Consider the following 21,070-nt stretch of genomic DNA (forward strand, 5'->3'; position numbering starts at 1 on the left):
TAGCTGCCGGGCAACCTCGGTAGTCTAGTTGGTAAGACACTGCTCTAGAATTGCAAGGATCGTGGGTTCGAATCCCACCCGAGTAACATGCCTGTGATATTTTTTCCCAGGACTCGGGAAGTACTGAGTATACAGTGCTAACACACATCGGTGTATGGGTAAAAACCAAAATTAATAAGAATAAAAGACTTCTAGCTAAAAGTCTTTTATTATTTTAGTAAGAAATGTTTACATAACAATCAAGTTTGTTTAAACTACAAGTTATACTAAAGAATGATTCAGCCATCCACTGATCAACACACTGACAAAGATCTTTGATAGCGCCCTCCTTTGGGTGGCTCAAAGTGTACCTTAACAACAGTAACCAAGTAACTTGGGCTGACCTTGATTGAACTCAATGAAGTTTCTTTTGGGTGGTTCACAATGTTTACCCAACGAAACCAGCATAGTGCCGAGTACCTGTTTGCAAAAAAAGTTAGCGCATGTGCTGTAACGTAACGTGGATGTGTTTACGTTTGTGTCGTGTGTGTCGTGTACATGTAGTTCACATGAAATTCTACTTCTAAGTTCTAGTGACATTATTTTGCTCTCTCTGTTTTCAAGTTGTGATCTACACCGGTAGTGAAACATGATAATCTATATAATAATGGTGGCAATATTCCAGTAGGTATGCATAAAGAACACGTTGTATTATTTACAGTTTACAGAACATTTGTTTGACTTTGAACTGACAACTGAGTGATGAAAGAAAGAAAGTGAAAGTTCGAGGTGCGGTGGTTGACCGTGAGAAATTGTTTGTGCTATCAATCGTGTGTAGAGGTGGTAAAACACTGGTAGGTACCTTAAAATGGAATAATAACGTTTTCATTCGTTTTATACACAGTTACACCACAGTCAGCAAGTACCCGACCCGAAGCTCTGAACGTCCAACTGCAATTGAACTTCACTCTTCACTATCAAGTTGTACATTGACCTGCTGTGGCACTGGTTTAGATTAGAACTCATCATTGCTGCACCAATTTGTATTCAACATGGCTGAAGTAGGAACAATGATGATGAATAATTTCTCTGCCACATCAAAACATTCCACGGGGTTGCCGTACTTACCATCCTCGCCTCCCAAAGCCAGAATGTCCTCGGTGGCAATGTCATACACAAGGTATGTGTCAAGTCAAATAAATCAACTGTCACTGTGTCACTGTCAGTGTCACTCTCATCATACAGATAGAGTATAATTTAGCAAAACATTTTTGAGTAAAACCAGTTTTATGTGTCAACTAGTTTTTTTTTTAATAACATTTGTTGAGGAGACTACACAACCAACAAGAGTTTGATAAACATCAGTCACATTATGTGCACAGTTCGGTCAAGTGTAAACCCGAATCAAGAACACTAAACAACAAGTAACTTCTCAGGGCATAGTCTATGGAAATATTGACTGCTATGCTTTTAGGGGCACAGTTAAAAACTATAGACCCAAGATGGTGTCAAAACCATGACTCTGCCCGAAGCAAAGCCTATAATTTTAACTGTGCCCCGATTACTAAGCAGTCAAAATTTATTTTATATATCGAATAAAGATTCTTTTAATCAAAGACACTGACGGTGAAAGGTTGTCTGCGAAGAAAGGTCGCTCCGTGACACGGAACACTAATCGTACATGTACATCATACAATACACATGAACGACCTATTTGCGACGGTTTTATTCACTATCTTGTCTGGTCATCAATAAAAGGGCCTCGGCCTGCACAATTTGGTTTGGATTGTTTACCAGAACTTAAAGATTAGACGGAGTAGATAAATAAATCTCAACGTTCTCACACACTCATCCCCGTAGCTGGGGGACAGGGACAAAAGAGAAACTAACAAATAATTGTCATTACCAAGTCGGGGGGGGGGGGGGGGAACGAACTGTCAAGACAGTCAAGAACATTCGGCTCCCAAAGACAGCAATTAAGACTCCAGTCGGACCTCTCTGTCGTCCTAGGTTTGATGAATGATCCACAATGTCTCAAGAGTATCGGCATGTCACGTTCTCTAAACAGGTTCCAATTAGTGTTTGAAAAGTCAAGACTTGCATGGGCATGCTAAGTGTAGGGGGTTTGTTTTGTAAACGAGCTGTGTGCACACTTTCTGAAAATAGATCTGCATGTATACCTTAGGTGGATGTTTGTTCTAGGGAAACATTTGAGTAAATCGTGTGTTCGTGTTAATAAAAAATAAGCAAGTGGGCATAAGTGTGCAATACTTATCTTTTGCCTATTGATATTATGTATGTTTTGATTTGCTCAATAAAGATTGATTGAACAACTCGATTTAAAGACAGAGGACACTATTGGCCATTACTCAAAATAATTGTAAGCATAAAACTTTACTTGGTTGCGGGTAATGGGGAGCTGTTGAAAGTATTTAAACATTCTGAGAAATGGCTCCCTCTGAAGTATGGTAGTTTTCACGAAAGAAGTAAATTTCCACGAATTTGATTGTGCATGGAAATCAATTTCAAAAAGAAATCCTCTGAGCCGCCAATCAAAAGCACACCACTCTCCAGGGTCTATTACATTCAGCCAAGCTATTCATGATACCTCAAATTCTTGTCTAAACACATTACGGTGTTTGCTGTAACAATAAACCAGCAAACCCAATGCACCATACCTTTAATAGTTGAAATGTTTATAGGAGTTCTTTAAATGGTAGCCGATCCTCTTTCAAAAATGTGTAAACATCAGAGAGTGCTGGACAAACATACCATTACGACCCTCTAAAAAAGCTCCTTAAGCACTCAAGTTAAATTCATAGTTCCGTTGTGTTCTCTTATGCTTACATTTACTTACTGTTTGTATTGGGTAGACCTGCTGTTGGGGGGGGGGTGTCTTTAAAGGAACACATTGCCTCGGATCGGGCGAGTTGGTCTATGAAAAGCGCTTGAAACCGTTTGTTATAATGGTTAGAAAGGTGTTTCAAAAGTAGAATATAATGATCCACACAATAACCCTCCAATTGGATGGTTTTCCTTAATGTACGCCATTAACTATAACGGCACTCCAATTTATGGAGTAAAAACAAACATGGTAGGCCATTTTGTGCACAAAATGGCCGACCGTGTTTGTTCGCAAATTAAATGGAAAACCATGAAATTTTGAGGCATCCTATTTGTGTTGATAATTATCTACTTTAAAAACATCTTTCCAACCTTGCATTTTATAAAAAAAGGTTTCAAACGATTTTCCAAGAGCAACTTTCCTGATCCGACATGTCCCTTTAATTTGTTAATAGTTTTGTTTCTGTTTTTTTCTTTAATGTGTAGTTAAATGGGAAGCGCAAGGCTGTCAGTTGTTACTAAGAAACCGCACTTGAACCTCGATCAGTTTATGTTCACCGACTGAAGGTTTATTTTTAGATTAACATAGTTATGGCAAATGGACCAAGGTTTTTTTCAATAATTGTTAACGCTCACCGTGTTATGAACCTCTCTTTTATTGCTTTCAGTTGGTTTAAACTAAATACCCATTCAATAGATTTTGAACCAAATAAAGTTTGTGTGCACTGTGCGTTGTAAGTGGTTTTATTTTTTGGGGCTGTGTTTTTTAATTACATTTAGAGTTTTATAGTCCGGGTGTCAAGACAACTTGAAAGAAAGTTAAAAACATTTGAAGCTAAGTTTCTACTTTCACCTTTTTTTTTACTTGTAATGACAGAGAATTGTAAAAGTTTCAGACTAATGTGGCATTTAAATTGTGATACTGGTTATTGTTCTTTGTGGTGTGTCATTGCCACAAGTAATAAATAATATACACTAATTCTTTATTTTTTAAATATTGTTTTATTGTTGTTGTTTTTATTTACAGTGCTTTACAGACTGCTCCGTACTCTGCACTGGTTGGTGTAGTTGTAGACTGCAGACAGCCTTCAAGGGTAAGACACACAAATATTAAAATAAATATTGAAATTCTGAGCGAAACAAACTGAAACCTTTCGTAGCGTACAACAAATTGACCAAATTGCCTTTTGGTAATTTCTAAGTGTGGGGTATTTTAGAACTGTTATTAGTTTAATATTTGGGCTTTTATTTTTCTTCCCGACAATTGTCAAGCTCTGGTTTTTCTTATCAGCAAAGTGTGGGTTTGAATCCCGATGATGACACTTGTGCCCTTAAGCAAGTAACTTTTAAAACCTCTATTGCTGCATTCTTCGGATGAGACTTACAGTGTAGAGCAGTAGGTCCCCAGGTGTTATGTAAGGCATGAAAAGAACCAAGTGCACTTTCGGAACGGAGGGTTCGCCACCATGTTCCTTGTCTGATAAGCTGGATATGGCACCACATCACTTTGTATTAAACCATTTAAATGGTTTGCAATGCACAATATCATAAGGAATATGTCTCATACTTCAAAACGTAGCTCCACATACCTTGCAGGAAAAAAAAACTGAGCGCTTAGATACACACCTAGAGGGGTGAAATAAAGTACTATTGAACCCTTGGACGCGCGTCACACGCGGCGACTGATGCCGCGCTCACCATGTTGGTGGGCAGTTAGGTTTACATGTTTTAATGCTGCGTCGCCTAAAATGCACACTTCACTGCATAACACACTGCACAGAGTTTAAATATGAAAATGCACAGTGTAATTGCCCACCAGTATGGCGCATTCAAGATTTTTCTGATGACGACGTCAGGGGAAATGGGTCAATACAGGCATGTGAGACTTTGTCTTTTAAGCTGATTTCCTCTTTTGGTGTTTTGATTTTCCTCTTTTTTCCTTCACTTTCTGTGTACTACTAAAGTATAGGAATATTATCTTTTCCTATTTTTTTCTTGCCCGGTTTTCTCTTTTCCTCTTTTTATCATGGATAGTTACTCACATACCTGGAACCGATTTCACAAAGCAATACAATCCATCGCAAAAACAAAATTGTCAGTATTACCACAGTGATTTGTATTGTGACATCACACTTAACTTAGCAACTACGACTGACTTACAGTTACGATCAATCTTAGCTCTTTGTGAAATCGGCCCCTGGCTATATAAGAACTGAGGAAATATTATTATTAACTGTAAATCCTCCTTTATGGCTGCATGTTTGTTAAGCTGAAGATTGAATACTATTTTTAACCAATACACAGCATCCTGCGTCACCCCGATACCGCATCCGGCGACAGGTAGGAGGAACAAACCGATGGAGATTGCCAGAATCCTTGGGAGGAGACCTCCTTGGTACAGCCCAAGCCATTAAGTCTCTGAACGAGCCTTACAATGACAGCATGGTTGCTGTCATGACAGGTAAGAGGTTGCTACAAATAAACATCACATCAACAGGGCTTAATTTCATGAAGCCTGTAGACACAAAAACTCGCTCAGCACAGAAAAGTATTGCTTATCAGAAAATAGGTTCCCAGCCAAAATGTCATTAAGTTGGTGCCCCACTCAATGTTTGTTTATCAAAGAAATTTGTCAAGCACTGTTTTCTGCTAATTTACAGCTTTATGAAACTGGGCCCAGCTGTTGTCTGCACTTTGTATTTACACAGCCCTATGGCCCAATTTCATTAAGTAGCTAAGCGCAACAAAACTATGGTTACCAGAATAGGGTTACCAGCCAAAATACCATGTCGCATGTTCAATCTGTGACAAGTATCTGACTTATTTCTGCCTAGCAGAAAATTGATCAGCAATATTTTCTACTAAAGCAGCTCATGAATAAATTGATTAATTTTTGCCCGCAGAGCTGGTGTATGCATAAATTTGACAGAGTAGGTAGAACTTCTGGGTACTAAAATCACATGTAATGTGAAGTAGTGCAGGCTCAATTTCATGGCTCTGGTTACTGTAAGCAAAGAAACATCGCTTCTGGAAGCAGGGAAACCTCGCTTATGTTCAAGCGTATTTCACACAAAGGCAACCAATTGCACAGCACGCACAAAGAGCACTTTGCCAGTAACAGGAGACATTCTTCTTTCTGTAACTCACTGTCCCCAAGAAAATAATAAGAAAACTGAAATGTGAATAAAATTCCTTCTTGGAGGTTGCCTGGAACTGGCTGCCTGTAAATTGCCTCTTGTGTGACATGGCCTTCAGGCTTATGGACAATTCTGTGGTGGGTCAAGTTACAAATCTTGAGATTTGCAATGGTTTTAACTATAGGCTGTATCCAAATTGGCGTCTTCAGCTACATATACAGCTACGGCTGTTGCTAAGGGTGTTGCGAAGGACATCCTATACTTAATTGCATGACACGGCAAACCAGCTGTATCCATAGTGGCCATGCCATGAGCGTCAAGACCTAGCGGATAATAAGAGTTCTTCTTCTTCAATATTATTATTTTCTATTCAACCACTTTACAGCTGAGAATCCAGCCACAAGCATCAACAGCGACCCAGAGAGGCCATACCAGTTTCCGAGCAGAGATATCTTAGAAGACCGGCCACACACGACACTTGATGCCCGGACAAGCAATCGTTGGTCAACACAGAGATCACTAGAGCCGAGGCCACCAGGCACTGCACCGTGCAGACTCAGCAGGTAAACCTCAACCCATCTTCAAAACTGCTTATTCTTATCAGATTCAATGGGAGACTTTGGAACGCTAGGTGGAAGCAGACCTACCAGGTAAATTTCCATTGTTTACGTATCTTCGAGCATGCGCACATTACCGAGAACAATGGAATATACCTGGTAAGTCTGCTGCCACCAATCTTTCAAAAAGTCTCCTATTTGTATTTCCAGGCCTGCTTCTCCTAATATTTGTACAATAGAGAATTTCATGGCTAAAAATCCTGTACGTGAGCGAGCAATCAAAAAGTTGACAACTCACTTGCACTTTGTTTTGTTTGTCCACAGTCCGTCACCGATTGAAAGGTTCCAGCCGTCATCTGCCCGCTCACCGACACCTGTAGACATCTTTCATTATCACTCTGCACCCATTCACAGTGTACTCGGACCAGGTAAAGTTTGTCTCCTTGTAACTCCCCCGGAGTTCCTAACCCATGGTTTCCTGGAGCATTTTCACACTGTCCCTTCGCCTACATGTAGGTCCCTATTCCACTGGGTTCCAGCTGCACGTTTCAAGAATACCCTGGGGTTTTACTACTTACCCCTACTCCAGAGTAGGGGTGGCTATTCCCATTTGTCGGGCAGGTCGGGGGTAATTGTATCATAGTGCGAAAACGCCAGCCGTTATTCCCCTGGGTCAACCCCGGGAAAAGAGTAGGGTGATCATAAGTGCAGAATTAGCAGTAAGCCAGCAGAGCGATGAAATTGGGCCGAGGACCAGGGCCCAATTTCGTAGAGCTGCTAAGCACAAAAATTTGCCAGCATGAAATTTTTGCTTTGATAAAAATAGGATTGCCAACCAAATTTCTATGTGATTTCCATGATAACCATACAACAGCTTAATACCAGTAACTAGGAAATGCAACAAAATGGAAATTTGGTTGGTAATCCTGTTTTTATCAAGGAAGAAATTTCATGCTCAGCAAGTTTCGTGCTTAGCAGCTCTATGAAATTGGGCCCTGAACTAAACCTAGAGCACAAGAGCAAACACACTGCCCCTGACATCCACAAGGTAGTGAGAGCAAAGTTGTCATATTGCTAAATAGAAATCTAATTATCTTTCTGGATGCAGCTTCTCATAATCTACAAAGAAGCAGTTCCAACATAATCAACCAGAATTTTAGCGGAAAGTCGTTTTAAAGTCAAATTTTTTTAAATTTCAGACATTCTCCTGCAGTGTCTAGACACAAACTGGGAGCTCCATCGTCCGTACATCCAGAAGTCCTCCACCCTCACCGAGCTCCTCTGCAAGGCGGAGAACAAACCCCACTCGGAGCTCTACTATCGTGACCCAATGTCGGCAACCCTTGACCAGTACATCAGTAAGAGTAACCACTACAGCACGGAGTACCAAGACATCAGTCATAGCCTGAGTATGACGGACAGCCCACGGAGTCTGGACGGTGGGGAGAGGAGGCGGATTGACCACCCGGCACACATCGTCAAGGCTCGGACCAACACCATGACCAAGCTCAAACTGAAAGTCAGGGATTCCATGGTGACTAGAGATGGTGAGAATTTCCTCTGGGTTTTTGTTAAAGATAAATATTGTTATGTCAGGGCCCAACTTCATAAAGCTGTTTAGTACCCGTAAGCAAATTTTTGTGCTTACTGCGCCAGAAAAATGTGCGTAAGCATGAACATTTCACCATGATTTCTCAAGTAAGCGGGTTAGCCAAACATTAACCCTTGCTTACGGTAAACAGCTTTATAAAATATAAATTCTGCTAAGGGAGGCTCCGTAAATAAGCAAAAAACGGCTGCTTGCATGTTTTACGAACATTCATTGCTCTACCTCAAAATTCTGCCCTTAAGATCACCTTTTTCTGCTTACTGTGATAGCACTGAATATATGCACTAGCTGTGAAAGCAAATAATGCGCAAAAGTAAAAATTTCTATTAACCTGTGTAATATGCTTGACCTTATAAGCACGGAATTCCCTGCTTCTGTAAGCGCTGATTCTTTGTTTACGGTAAGCAGAGCCTACCTTCTTGCATTGATGTATTTTGTTGTGTTTTGAATAATATTCAGCCCATGTGCTGCAATGTTTTTTTTTTTAATAAACCAATAAATGTATAACAAAATATTTTAAAAACTTGCTTAGCAATGTTGGTTATTAGCTAAAAAAGCAAGAAGATGCTTATTTCTTCTGACAGGTGTCCTGCTGATTTTTTGGTTAGCAAATAATTATCCCGAGCGGTACTGCTTGATGATATAGAAACCTTACACTGGGTTTAAACCAAACGAACAATGATTGCTGACGGCGAATCACTCACCACTTTCTGCAGATGGCTTTTAGATTGCCGTGCAATTACAGTTCAATGTTCTTGGAAGCCTGTCTGGTGGTAGACAAATAAAAAATTTATAAATGGGAGCAGCTTGTCAGCTTTGTATTGCCCCTGGGAATCGGTTTGAAATGGCTTGCCAAACACTGCTCTGGAATCGTTTATTAATTCAAACATTTTTTTTTGAAGGAGAAGGGAAATGACAAATAGATAGAAGCCCTCGTGAGTGGGGGGGAAAATGAGTGGGGAACAAATTAAGTCTCTAACCTCACATTAAAGCCATTATACACTTTCCGAACAGAAAAAAAATTAAAAGTTCCATATTTACAAATAACTTACAGGGTTTACAGAAGGTAATGGTGAAAGACTTCTCTTGAAATATTATTCCATGAAACGCTTTACTTTTTAAGAAAACATTAAAACAAAGTAAATTCTCGATAACGAGAATTACGGATTTATTTTAAACTCATGTCATGACACTGCGAAACGTGCGGAAACAAGGGTGGGTTTTCCCCTTATTTTCTCCCGACTCCGATGACCAATTGAGCCTATATTTTCACAAGTTTGTTATTTTTTATATAAGTTGTGATACACAAAGTGTGGGTCTTTGGACAATGCTGTTTTCCAAAAGTGTCTAATGGCTTAAAGTGGTGTAAATTGCCATTGATGTGTTTGAACCCTTATAATGCAAATTATTATATCAATATTTCATAAAGCCTGTTAGCAAAAAAACCTGCTAAGCACAGGGAAATCTTGCTTAGCAAAAACAGGTACCCAGCCAACACTTAAAAATGTACACTGTTGCGACTGGTGCCCACTCAATTTGTGCTTAGCAGAGAAATTTGTCGAGCAGTATTTTCTGCTAAACAGCTTCATGAGATTGGGCCCGAGAGTTTCTTAAAAGCACAAAAAGTCTATAAGCATAGCAACATTATGCTCACTAGAATAAGGTTACCAGCCAAACTATACATGTCACAAGTATGAATTGTGCCTGGTATCCTGCTCATATCTGCTAAGCAGAAAGTTGTAAAGCCGTGTTTTCGGCTTAAGCAGCTCTATGAAATTGGGCTCTGATGACAATATTCTGAGAGAATGAGACTCTACATTTTTGCACAGGGTTAATTAAAGAATGTTAGTTTTGGTCTACCCATATGCATCGATGTTTGTTAGCACTATACTCAGTGCTTTCTTGAGTTCTCTGAACAAAATCACTGGCATATTACTCGGGTAGGATTCAAACTCATGACCTTTGCAATTCTAGAGCAGTGTCATACCAACTAGACCACTGTTGTTTTAGTTAATTAGAACAACGTGAATACCATATTCTTAAAGGGATGCTGCAGTGAATTAAAATAAAACAGTTAATTTTGCTGTCATTTATTTCTGCTATATGTATTGGACCTCAATAAAATGTGTTTTGTTTTTTCCCCGACATATCTCACTTGTGTAATTAGCGAATAAGTCATGCCCCCCCTTTTGTGGATTGTTACCGCCCCCCTACCATCGATGTCACCTCGGGAATTCAAACATATCGTCGGCAAAAAGAGTCTGGTCCCTACACGCGCCTAGGTACCAGGCCACACAGTGCACATGTCTCTATATGCACACAGCCAGGGGGCCCGACGGCTCGGGTTCCCGACATGACGTCACGTTTATGCCCCTTTTAGGGGCGGGGTGGGTTCTCCTAATCTCTTGAAAACCATTTTTAAAATACTTGCGCATTTAATTAAACAAAAAAAACACTGCAGCCACCCTTTAAATAGTTTAAACTTGGTATGTTTTTTATTTGTTTTACCCAGCATTTGCTGTTGCCCTGGGCAACCTGTACCATGACGACATCGACGTTGAGAAGTGTGACGTGGTGGGAGTTCTAGCATCTGCCCACTCTTTAGGTTTTCTGGACTTGGAAAGAAGGTAAATAGAACAGTGGGATCGTGTGTTGATCTATCGAGTTTGAAGTTAAATGAATCCAAACTGATCAGATCAGGGCCATATTTCATAGAGCTGCTGTTAAAGCACAAAAGGAAGCTCAGCACATTAAAATTATGTTTCCCATAATGTGGTTACCAGCCAAACTTCCACGTCTTATGTACATGTCCTGCTCATGTCTGCTAAGCAGAAACCTAAGCAATATTTTGTGCTTTTAAGCAGCTATGAAATTGGTCCCAGATCAGCTCTTGCAAGACCTTTCTTCGTATCAAAAATTGATAAGGATATTTGTCAGGTGCAATTTTCATAAAAACTTTACCTGCCGTCGATTTCACAAAACTCTTCCTAACTTAAGACTAATCTTAGGACTTAGAACGAGTCCCAACCCTGCACTGTAGCATGCAGACCTTAAGATTAATCCTAAGTTAGGAAGAGTTACTTGTCCTAACTCGAGATAAGACGAGTCCTAACTCTTTGTGAAATCGACGGCTGAATATAACTGAAATTCTTATTAAACAGATTTATGTGGTATTTTTCAACAGTGAGCCTGGGGAAAACATTGTTTGATAATTTTTGTGAATAATTATTTTCTTGAACAGATGTGCTGATATTATGTTGAGGAACCTGAGTTCAATGACTGTTTGCAAGTATCACCAGGCCGGGTTGAAGGTACTGATCTCCCCTTGTCCAATCAAACACACTCAAATATTTTTAACATTATTTTGTCAGACGCGTGTAAGCAGTGTATGTTGCCAACAACCCGATTAGAGAAGATAAAAACCTTGCGCCTATTTTCAAAATCTGTATAAAACATAAGTTTGGCAGTGACTTAATGGAGGGAAATTGGGAAAATTCTGCGATCAACATTTGAAAGGAATGCTAGGTTAAAATCAATGAATTATGAAAAGATCTGTCCCTGCACAAATCTAACTTAGCAGATGTCTTTGTGCACACGAGCGCACATTTATTGCGTATCTATTTTTTCTTTCTTTTTTCTTTTTGAAGTACATGTATTATGAGCGTTAAATGCAAATTATACCTTGCCAGTTGTGTGTGCGCAGTGATTATAGGAACCCACAAACATCAACCAATTATCTTTGTGTGTGTGTATGTTTGTAATTTAACCTCCAAGTTAGAGACAGTGTAACTTCTTCATGTGGCCGGCTCCAAAGGATGTTTAATTTACAGACGTCACTATTCTTTGTTTGCACATTGATTATTAGGAGGCTTCAAAACAAACGACTTGTCTGACAATTGATATTATTCATGGAGTATGCAGGCCTTGAATTTAGTTCTTCGAAGGGCATTCAATGTTCCTCTCAAAGCCATTATACACTTTCGGAACAGAAAATAAAAGTTCACAGACTTACAAATAACTTACAGGGTTTACAGAAGGTAATGGTAAAAGACTTCTCTTGAAATATTATTCCATGAAATGCTTTGCTTTTTGAGAAAACATTATAACAATTATAAATTCTCGACAACGAGAATTACGGATATATAGTAAACACATGTCATGACACGGCGAAACGTGCGGAAACGGGTGGGTTTTACCATTATTTTCTCCCGACTCCGATGACCGATTGAGCCTAAATTTTCACAGGTTTGTTATTTTATATATAAGTTGTGATACACGAAGTGTGGGCCTTGGACAACACTGTTTACCGAAAGTGTCCACTGTCTTTAACAGGGGCTTTTTATTTAATGTGAAAAATTAAAACTTGTATTGGAGCTTTGCAAAGGGCACCAGCGAAGCACAAGGCACCACATCAATTTGCTGTGGGTGCTGTGGGCTATTTCCAGGCCTGGGTATATGAGTTAACCATCTAACATGTAAATAAGGTTTATCGCAAATAGCAAAATATTAAAAGAGGGCGCTGTTGAACCCACACAAAGGTATAGGTGTTGCGCGCGCGAGTCGTAGAAACTGCATAGAAACCGCCCCATATTCCATCCCACAATGCATTGCGTTTCTGAATCGCGATTAACCTGTACATGTATGTCTCTATGTAAATTTGAGATTTGATTACACTTTTGTGGTTACAGTTTTGTTTTTTGTTTTTTTTGTTTTAGTACAAAGTGGGGCAAGTGGTCAATGCATGTGAGAGATGGTTGGAGCTTAATCTTATTCCCCATGTGAGTATTTAAAACTGTTTTGTTTGTTTACCCAACACTTTGAAAACCATAGTGGCCCGTAAATAGCTCGGTTGTCATACTTGTGTCCTTAAAGACAGTGGACACTATTGGTAATTATTCAAAATAATTATTAGCATAAAACCTTACTTGGTAATGAGTAATGGGGAGAGGTTGATAGTATAAAAACATTGTGAGAAACAGCTCCTTCTGAAGTAGCGTAGTTTTCGAGAAAGAAAATTGATTTTGAGACCTCAGAATTAGATTTTGAGGTCTCGATATCAAGCATCTGACAGCACACAACTTCGTGTGACAAGGGTATTATTTCTTTCATAGTCATCTCGCAACTTCGACAACCAATCGAGCCCAAATTTCCACAGGTTTGTTGTTTTATGTTGAGATACACAAAGTGGGAAGAATAGTCTTTGACAATTATCAATAGTGTCCAGTATCTTTAAGCAAGGTATTTAACCATTACTGCTGGATTGTGTTGGTGGGGCGTAAAGCCGTAGCTCCCATGTTCTGTGTAATGCACATACAAGAATCCAGGTTCTTATCGAAAAGACACAGGGAAATACTTTCCATCCGAATTGTAAAAACAAATCAACCTTGTAGCATTGAGTAAGCCCAGGGTAATTGTTTAACAAAATATTTGTCATCATAGTGCTAGTTGGAATTTGTCACATTTCACTGTGGTCAAGTGAAATGCAGAATTTGCAATCACAAGGGTTCAAATCCTATGAAGCTAACAGCTGATTTCACAGTGACTAGAATATTAAGGTATTGTCACCCAGTTACTGATCCATATTTTCATGATTTGTGCAATTCAAAATCGCAGGGGCTGAACCGATAATGTTTGTATGCGATAGACTGGCTGTTGCCAGCTTGGTGTTTATATCCCCTAGTGGGAGTTTGCCGAGTTCCCTTGATGAGAAGATCATCTTAGCAAACAAACAAACACCACAACAGGGGAACAAACAAACTGATTCCACTCTATTTTTTTGTTTCAGCTTTCGGTTCAAATCCAGTTGAGGGATCTACCTTTGGAACTCCTACAGAAAATTATCAAATCCAGCCGGTAAGAAAATCAACTAGAAATGTATTTTTTTAATATCCTGTTGACTTTTGGAATTTTTTAATGAACCAAGTGTAAATAAGTTTAAAGTTTACCCAGTCAGTTTCCCTTGAGGTTTTTTTATATTTGATGCCTGAAATAAAAAGTTCTATTCCCATAGGGTGATCCCCTCGCTGCCGCTTCCCTGGTTGTATCGTAATTTGGGTGTGATCCTCGGCTATCTGGCAGTTATCGATTGTATGGCTTCAGACTGACACCCCCTCAATATAGATATTGACAAAATACAAAGCCCCCCAAATGGGACTATATTGACCCATTTCACCTGACGTCATCATCTTGAATGCACCATACTGGTGGGCGATTTCACTGTGCGTTTTCATATATAACTCTATGCATAGAATATGCTGTGCTTTATGCAGTGAAGTGCGCATTTTAGGCGACGCGATGTTAATACATGTAAACCTAACTGCCCACCAACATGGCGAGCGTGGCATCAGTCGCTGCGTGTGACGCGCGTGCAAGGGGTCAATAGCTCATTTGGCAGAGCGCTGGCATGTTACTTCACAGTATTGAGGAGGCTTCCAATTGTGTCGGGCTTCATATAAACACAGGAAAAACGAAGACTCTCCTCGGGAACATTCCTCCAACATCCAGTATACAGACTCTCGATGGTACGAAACTTAAAACTGTTTCAGATTTCAAATACCTCGGTTCGTCACTACCTGACTCATTCCAAGATTTCAAATGCAGGAAAGCGCAAGCATGGTCAGCATGTAACCAATTAGATAAGATCTGGAAGTCTGATCTTGACAGAGCTATCAAAATCAAGTTCTTCACGGCCTGTGTTGAAAGCATCTTGCTATATGGAGCGGAAACATGGACAACAACACAAAAAATTAATGATCGCATCAACGGTTGCTACACTCAACTGCTGCGTAGAGTTCTCAACATCCACTGGCGGGACCATACTACAAACAGGGAGGTTTATGGCAATCTACCACCACTTTCCGAGACCATAATGCAGAGATGTCTCCAGTTTGCTGGCCACTGTTTGCGAACAGCGGATCAACCTATAACGCATCTGGTCTTCTGGAATCCCCCTGGCGGACATCCAAATCGCGGCAGGAGGAAAATGAGCTACACTGACACCATCACCGGAGACACGAATCTCAATCCAAACGAGACTCAACAACTCATGAGGGACAAAGCAACCTGGCACCACTTCATCAAAGCTGCTTCTGCTATTCCGTCTAAGGACGACTGATGATGATGATGATGATGATGATGGCATGATGATGGCATGATGATGGCATGTTAATTCAGAGTTTGTTGGTTCGATTACCACTGTAGTCAGTTTGTCTTTGTTCAACTTCAAAAAAATTTGAAGAGATAAGGAATAATTAGCAATAATTCTGTGTAACCTCACTCATTAGAATGTTTTGGATTTGTTTTGTTTGCAGGTTTTTCACATTCAGTGAATACTACTTGTACAAGCTCCTCTGCTATTGGATCTTCCTACAGCAAAATTCACATCTTCAGCTGATGCCATCACATAGCACCATTGTAACATTCTTCAATAGGTATGGTACATGTAGTAGATGAATTCGTTAAGCCATGCCCCTGTATGGTCTACCTTGCATCTAAGCCCAATTGCGTAGTGTTGCTTAAAGCCATTATACACTTTCGGTAAACAGTATTGTCCAAGTCCCACAATTTGTGTATCACAACTTATACATAAAATAACAAACCTGTGAAAGTTTAGGCTCAATTGGTCTTTGGAAACGGGAGAAAATAACGGGAAAACCCACCCTTGTTTCCGCACATTTCGCTGTGTCATGACATGTGTTTAAAATAAATCCGTAATTCTCGTTATCGTGAATTGAGTTTGTTTTAATGTTTTCTCGAAAAGTAAAGCGTTTCATGGAATAATATTTCAAGAGAAGTCTTTCACCATTACCTTCTGTAAACCCTGTAAGTTATTTGTAAATCTGTGAACTTTTATTTTTTTTTTCTGTTCCAAAAGTGTATAATGGCTTTAACAAAACTTTTTCAAATGTCCTCTTATCCCACCAGTCTGAGCAAAACAACTGCTTTTGTGGACCGCGAGCAAGGCCAGAAGTATGCCGGCCTCTTCCGCTCCATCCGCCTCGCTGGAGTGACGGACACTCGTCACCTTGATGACATGCTTAGGATGAACGTCATACCACAAGAGTGGATCTTAAAGACACTGAGTATGCATTACCACGCCCTGCAGGGAGGCGGTGACATGTCGCTCATGTTGAACTTTGGCAACGACGCCATCAGAACTGGCTTCATCATTGAGCAGGTACTGCATTCATTATTGATGCAACTCACTAGGGCCCAATTTCATGGCTCTGCTTTCCTTAAAGACATTGGACGCTATTGGTAATTGTCAAAGATCAGTCTTCTCCCTTGGTGTATCTCAACATATGCATAAAATAACAATTCTGTGAAAATTTGAGCTCAATCGGTCATCGAAGTTGCGCGATAATTATGAAAGAAAAAACACCTTTGTCGCACAAGTTGTGTGGTTTCAGATGCTTGATTTCGAGACCTCAAGTTCAAACTTGAGGTCTCGAAATTAAACGTGTGGAAAATTACTTCTTTCTTGAAAACTACCTTACTTCAGAGGGAACCTTTTCTCAGAACGTTTTATACCATCAACCTCTTTCCTTTACTCATTACCAAGTAAGGTTTTATGCTAATGATTATTTTGAGTAATTACCAATAGTGTCCACTGCCTTTAAGCAAAGCCAAAGCAGGGAGTTCTGCGCTTATGTCAAGTGTTATTGCACGGGTTAGCTGGAAATTTTTGCTTGCGTGTGTGCATACCCCATTAAACAAAGCATCTTTTTCAAAATCCTTCGTATAACTTACCAATCTGTCAATGGTTCATTTACCCAGTACCTTCAGCAACTTGTATCACCATTAAATCTGATGCGCCAGTTACTGGTTCTATCTGCCAGAATGAAAGCTTCTAAGTCTCTCAGTTGAAGCTCACAATCTATGGAACACTTTGCCAATAGACCTTATGCACATGGCGTCATTTCAGTACAGCGCCCTCGCCTTGAGGTCAAAAGGAGGTTGTTCATTGGCCAATCTATGTGCGTTTCGATTGTTCCGTCACCGTTTGACCTCAAAGATGGCAGCTGGATGATGTCAATGCATAAGGTCTATGACTCTTATTCACGTTTTAGACAGGTGATCTAGAATTGCGCAAAAACAAATTTTGAATTTACCACATGAAAAGTTTGACGTCTGAAACAGTTTGGAGCGACTTAGATAGTTTTTGAGATGCCATTGCTATACAAATCTTATTATTACTTTAAAAGTAGTATTATTATTATTATAATATGTTTTGTACACCATATAATTACAGGAGCCAAGGTACCACAGCGAGGTTGTATCCATCCATGGTTTTCACTTTGAGCTGAAGGCTCATCGACAAGGCAAAGACTCAACTTATCAATTCTACATGCAGGTAAAACAACAATTAGAATCTCAAATAAAAGTATATCTCGCAGTTTTTAAAAAGTCCCCTTTAAAGCCATTATACACTTTCAGTAAACAGTATTGTCCAAGTCCCACACTTCGTGTGTCACAACTTATATATAAAATTTAGGCTCAATCGGTCATCGGAGTCGGGAGAAAATAACGGGAAAACCCATACTTGTTTCCGCGCCTTTCGCCATGTCATGCCATGTGTTTAAAATAAATCCGTAATTCTCGCTATCGAGAATTGATATTGTTTTAATGTTTTCTCAAAAAGTAAAGCATTTCATGGAACAATATTTCAAGAGAAGTCTTTCACCATAACCTTCTGTAAACCCTGTAAATTATTTGTAAATCTGTGAACTTTTTTTTTTTTCGTACCGAAAGTGTATAATGGCTTTAAAAATATGTGCTAAATTTCTTGCCTGTTAGAAATTCAAGAGGAATCATGAAATTTAATGTTCTCATAGAGAACAGAATTTTTGAGTACGACTTTTTCTATAGAATCCATTTGTGCATTGAGTTTCTTGTCACATTGTTAAATTTACATCCATTAAAGTTACAATTTCATAGTGCTAATGGTAAGCAATAATTGGTGTTTACTATAGCAACCTTTTTTGCTGAAGCGTAAGCGTAAGCGTATTTCACAGTTTAACAAGACAATTAGAAAGCCAGCTTCAAATTGGACAAAGATTTTCTTCACAAAGAGGTTGTTGCTTTTGGTAACCTCATTAGTTTATAACCACAGCTCCAGAATTATATTTCTAGTGGTATAGAGAGTCTATCAAAATGTATCTCAAGTCCAAGCCGAGACTGCTACGAATTGTTTGAGGATTTATAATTTTTCTAACAATTTTTGTATATATATTAATAGTCTTATTAATTCTGATTCCACCCCAGCGCCTAAAGCCACATGATCCCACCTTATCCTTCCGCATCTGTGAGCGTCAGACGTTCTCACTTCGTCAGGACCGCGAGGTGCTATACAGCATTCGAGCACAGTGTCGCATCCAGGGCCAGGACTACCTCTTCAATACGGGTATATTGGGCAAGAAGTTTGGCCTGGGGTCTAAGACGAGCAAGAGCGAGGTGTTATCGCTGGACGGACTGTGCCTTCCGATCTACGTCACATTCAGTATTTTATTCCCGCCGTCCTAGATTGCTCAGGATTAGAATCTATTTTCCTGGTGTTACCCGTTGGTAATTTTTAGGTTTTCAGAAAAGAAATTATCATAAAATCAAAACAAACTTAAGTTGCTCTACAAAAATCGGGCACAGATGTTGAACCAAAAGAGAGGGGTGGGTTCCTCACTTACCCCCCTCCCCAGTCTTTGATCTGAAAATAAAGCTAACCCTGCAACAAGTTTCTGAAATTTTTTGTTTTGTTAAAGTATGGACGGGTTTCCAGGTTGCTCATTATTGTCGTACACTTCCAGAATCACCATGAATGATTTCTGGTCGTGTACAGTTTGTGCAATGACGATATCTGTGTTATGCCAAAGGGTCCCAGGAAAAAACTTAAAGAGTGAAAATATGCCAGTATCAATTTGAAAAGACGGTTTTACAAATGTGGAGAGAAAAAAACAGATTTGATTCCAGGACCTTAAAGCACTAGACTGAAGCGATAAGAACTGCATTTTTTTTAAAGTACACATCAATTGTCAATGAACCTGTTTTAGATGCCAAAAAAGTAAATTCAATTCCTAACTTTCATTTTAAAATACTTGTTTCTACTTTGTACTGATCTACGCATCTGATTTCTGTATGTCTTAAAAAAAAGAACTTTTTTGTCCTGGTAAATATTTTAAGTTTGAATTAGCTTGTGATTTGTAGATAGTATACGATTGACTAGTGTACTTTATTTCATAAAATGTTTTTAAAAAAATGTATGAAGTCAAAATGTATAAAAATTATAATTGAAACCAAAGAGATTTGCAGCTGTAAAATTAAAAAAAAAAGAGATCAACTTAAATATTGGTGGCCAAAAAAATAAACTGACAGTTTAAGGTGAAAATGTTCATGTTAAAAGTCTAATATTAAAAACTAATTTCAATTTCGGAATGCATACCTTTTTAGAGAAATTGTTTTTGCTCTAATTGTAAAGCTTCTGTTCCATTGAGCTATGTCCAAAGAAAGAAAGAAATTACTAATTTATTACTAAGCTGAGTTTTCAGTGGAATTTTATTTGGTTAAGGTTAATTGACAAAGTATAACAATACTTAAAAAGGAAAAATATAAGCCGCTGTTATAAATCTTACCCTATTAGTTTTGTAACTTTTGTTTTTCAGCATGTTGTTTAATAAAAAATTACATCTATTAAACCATTACTGTTCCTTCTGCTAAAACACAGGATTCGAACTGCCTCTAGCTACCGGGCAACCTCGGTGGTCTAGTTGGCAAGACACTGCTCTAGAATTACAAAGGTCGTGGGTTCAAATCCCATGCGAGTAACATGCCTGTGATTTTTTTTTCACAGAGCTGGGGAAAGTACTTAGTATACAGTGCTAACACACATCAGGTTTTATGGGTAAAGCCACAATTGATGTTCTTTATCCCTGATGCAAATTTCCATCGACTAAGTTTTATTTTTTTGTGATTGTGTTCAAGTGATAACTGGGTATTGTTAGCTTCACATTGATTGTCTTTTGCCTCCAAGTTTGACATTATTCAGAAACATCATAGCATTTTATACAGACAGCATTAATAAATGGCAATTCTTTGTCTTTTTGTATATTATTTCACATGTTCCATAATACTCCATTTTAAAAAAGTGGACCAAAGAGTCTTTCAAATAATGTGTATTGTATTTGTGAAGAATTTGTATACGAATAATAATTCAAATGCAAAGGAAATGCGTACTTTTTTGTATAGATATTTCTAAGTGTTAAAAGACCATCTTGAACAAAAACCAGCAAAAGGTGATCTTTGCTGAAATTCATTTAAAGTCCTGGACACTATTGATAATAACTCAAAATAATTATTAGCATGAAACCTAACTTGGTAAAACGAGCTGTTGTGAGAAACGGCTCCCTCTAAAGTAACATAGTTATCAAGAAAGAAGTAAATTTCCACGATTTGATTTCAAGACCTCAGAGTTAGATTTTGAGGTCTCAAAATCAAGCATCTGAAAGCACACAACTTTGTGTGACAAGGGTGTTTTTTCTTTCATTATTATCTCGCAACTTTGACGACCGATTGAGCTTAATGTTTCACAGGTTTGTTATTTTATGCATATGAGAAGACTGGTCTTTGTCAATTACCAATAGTGTCCAATGTCTTTAAAATATTTTCAATCAAAACAGATTCTAACTGTATAGAAACGCCTGCAGTCGTACCCTTCTCCAATGCTTGTCAAAAGGGTTCAGGAAAAGCCAATAGGTCATCACTCCTTTTATGTAATTTCAATTGTTGGAGCTCCATGTTGTTGCAACAGTTTTTTAAACCTAAATTTGGGGGCATAATTGTTTGATTGATAATAGACTTTTATGTGGTTGGGGTTAAGGTAGGTGCCTCCCCATTTTCACTAGTGTTTTGACTGGGTATGTTTTAAATTTAAATTTAAAAACAGCATATTTATTATG

At 38.8% G+C, this 21,070-nt stretch overlaps 1 protein-coding gene across 3 annotated transcripts in view; it reads left to right on the forward strand.

Moving 5' to 3' along the window:
• The window catches only part of LOC139940404 (BTB/POZ domain-containing protein 16-like), a 28,029-nt gene extending 7,737 nt beyond the window's left edge, over positions 1 to 20,292 (forward strand). The window contains exons 1-15 of one of the 3 annotated variants that reach the window (XM_071936633.1): positions 509 to 667; positions 884 to 1,159; positions 3,851 to 3,917; positions 5,128 to 5,284; positions 6,346 to 6,523; positions 6,842 to 6,945; positions 7,717 to 8,064; positions 10,639 to 10,753; positions 11,368 to 11,437; positions 12,842 to 12,904; positions 13,912 to 13,979; positions 15,437 to 15,556; positions 16,050 to 16,302; positions 17,377 to 17,478; positions 18,390 to 20,292. In XM_071936633.1, coding sequence (XP_071792734.1) covers positions 1,032 to 1,159; positions 3,851 to 3,917; positions 5,128 to 5,284; positions 6,346 to 6,523; positions 6,842 to 6,945; positions 7,717 to 8,064; positions 10,639 to 10,753; positions 11,368 to 11,437; positions 12,842 to 12,904; positions 13,912 to 13,979; positions 15,437 to 15,556; positions 16,050 to 16,302; positions 17,377 to 17,478; positions 18,390 to 18,647 — 2,031 coding nt within the window. In that variant the 5' untranslated portion in view covers positions 509 to 667; positions 884 to 1,031 and the 3' untranslated portion in view covers positions 18,648 to 20,292. Of the gene's footprint in view, positions 1 to 508; positions 668 to 883; positions 1,160 to 3,850; positions 3,918 to 5,127; positions 5,285 to 6,345; positions 6,524 to 6,841; positions 6,946 to 7,716; positions 8,065 to 10,638; positions 10,754 to 11,367; positions 11,438 to 12,841; positions 12,905 to 13,911; positions 13,980 to 15,436; positions 15,557 to 16,049; positions 16,303 to 17,376; positions 17,479 to 18,389 lie in introns of those variants that run through there. The other 2 variants (XM_071936634.1, XM_071936635.1) reach the window with 2 other exon arrangements.
• The last annotated feature ends 778 nt before the right edge of the window (positions 20,293 to 21,070 follow it).

Source organism: Asterias amurensis, chromosome 8, assembly GCF_032118995.1.
Source record: "Asterias amurensis chromosome 8, ASM3211899v1".
In the NCBI taxonomy this organism is placed as follows: domain Eukaryota; kingdom Metazoa; phylum Echinodermata; class Asteroidea; order Forcipulatida; family Asteriidae; genus Asterias; species Asterias amurensis.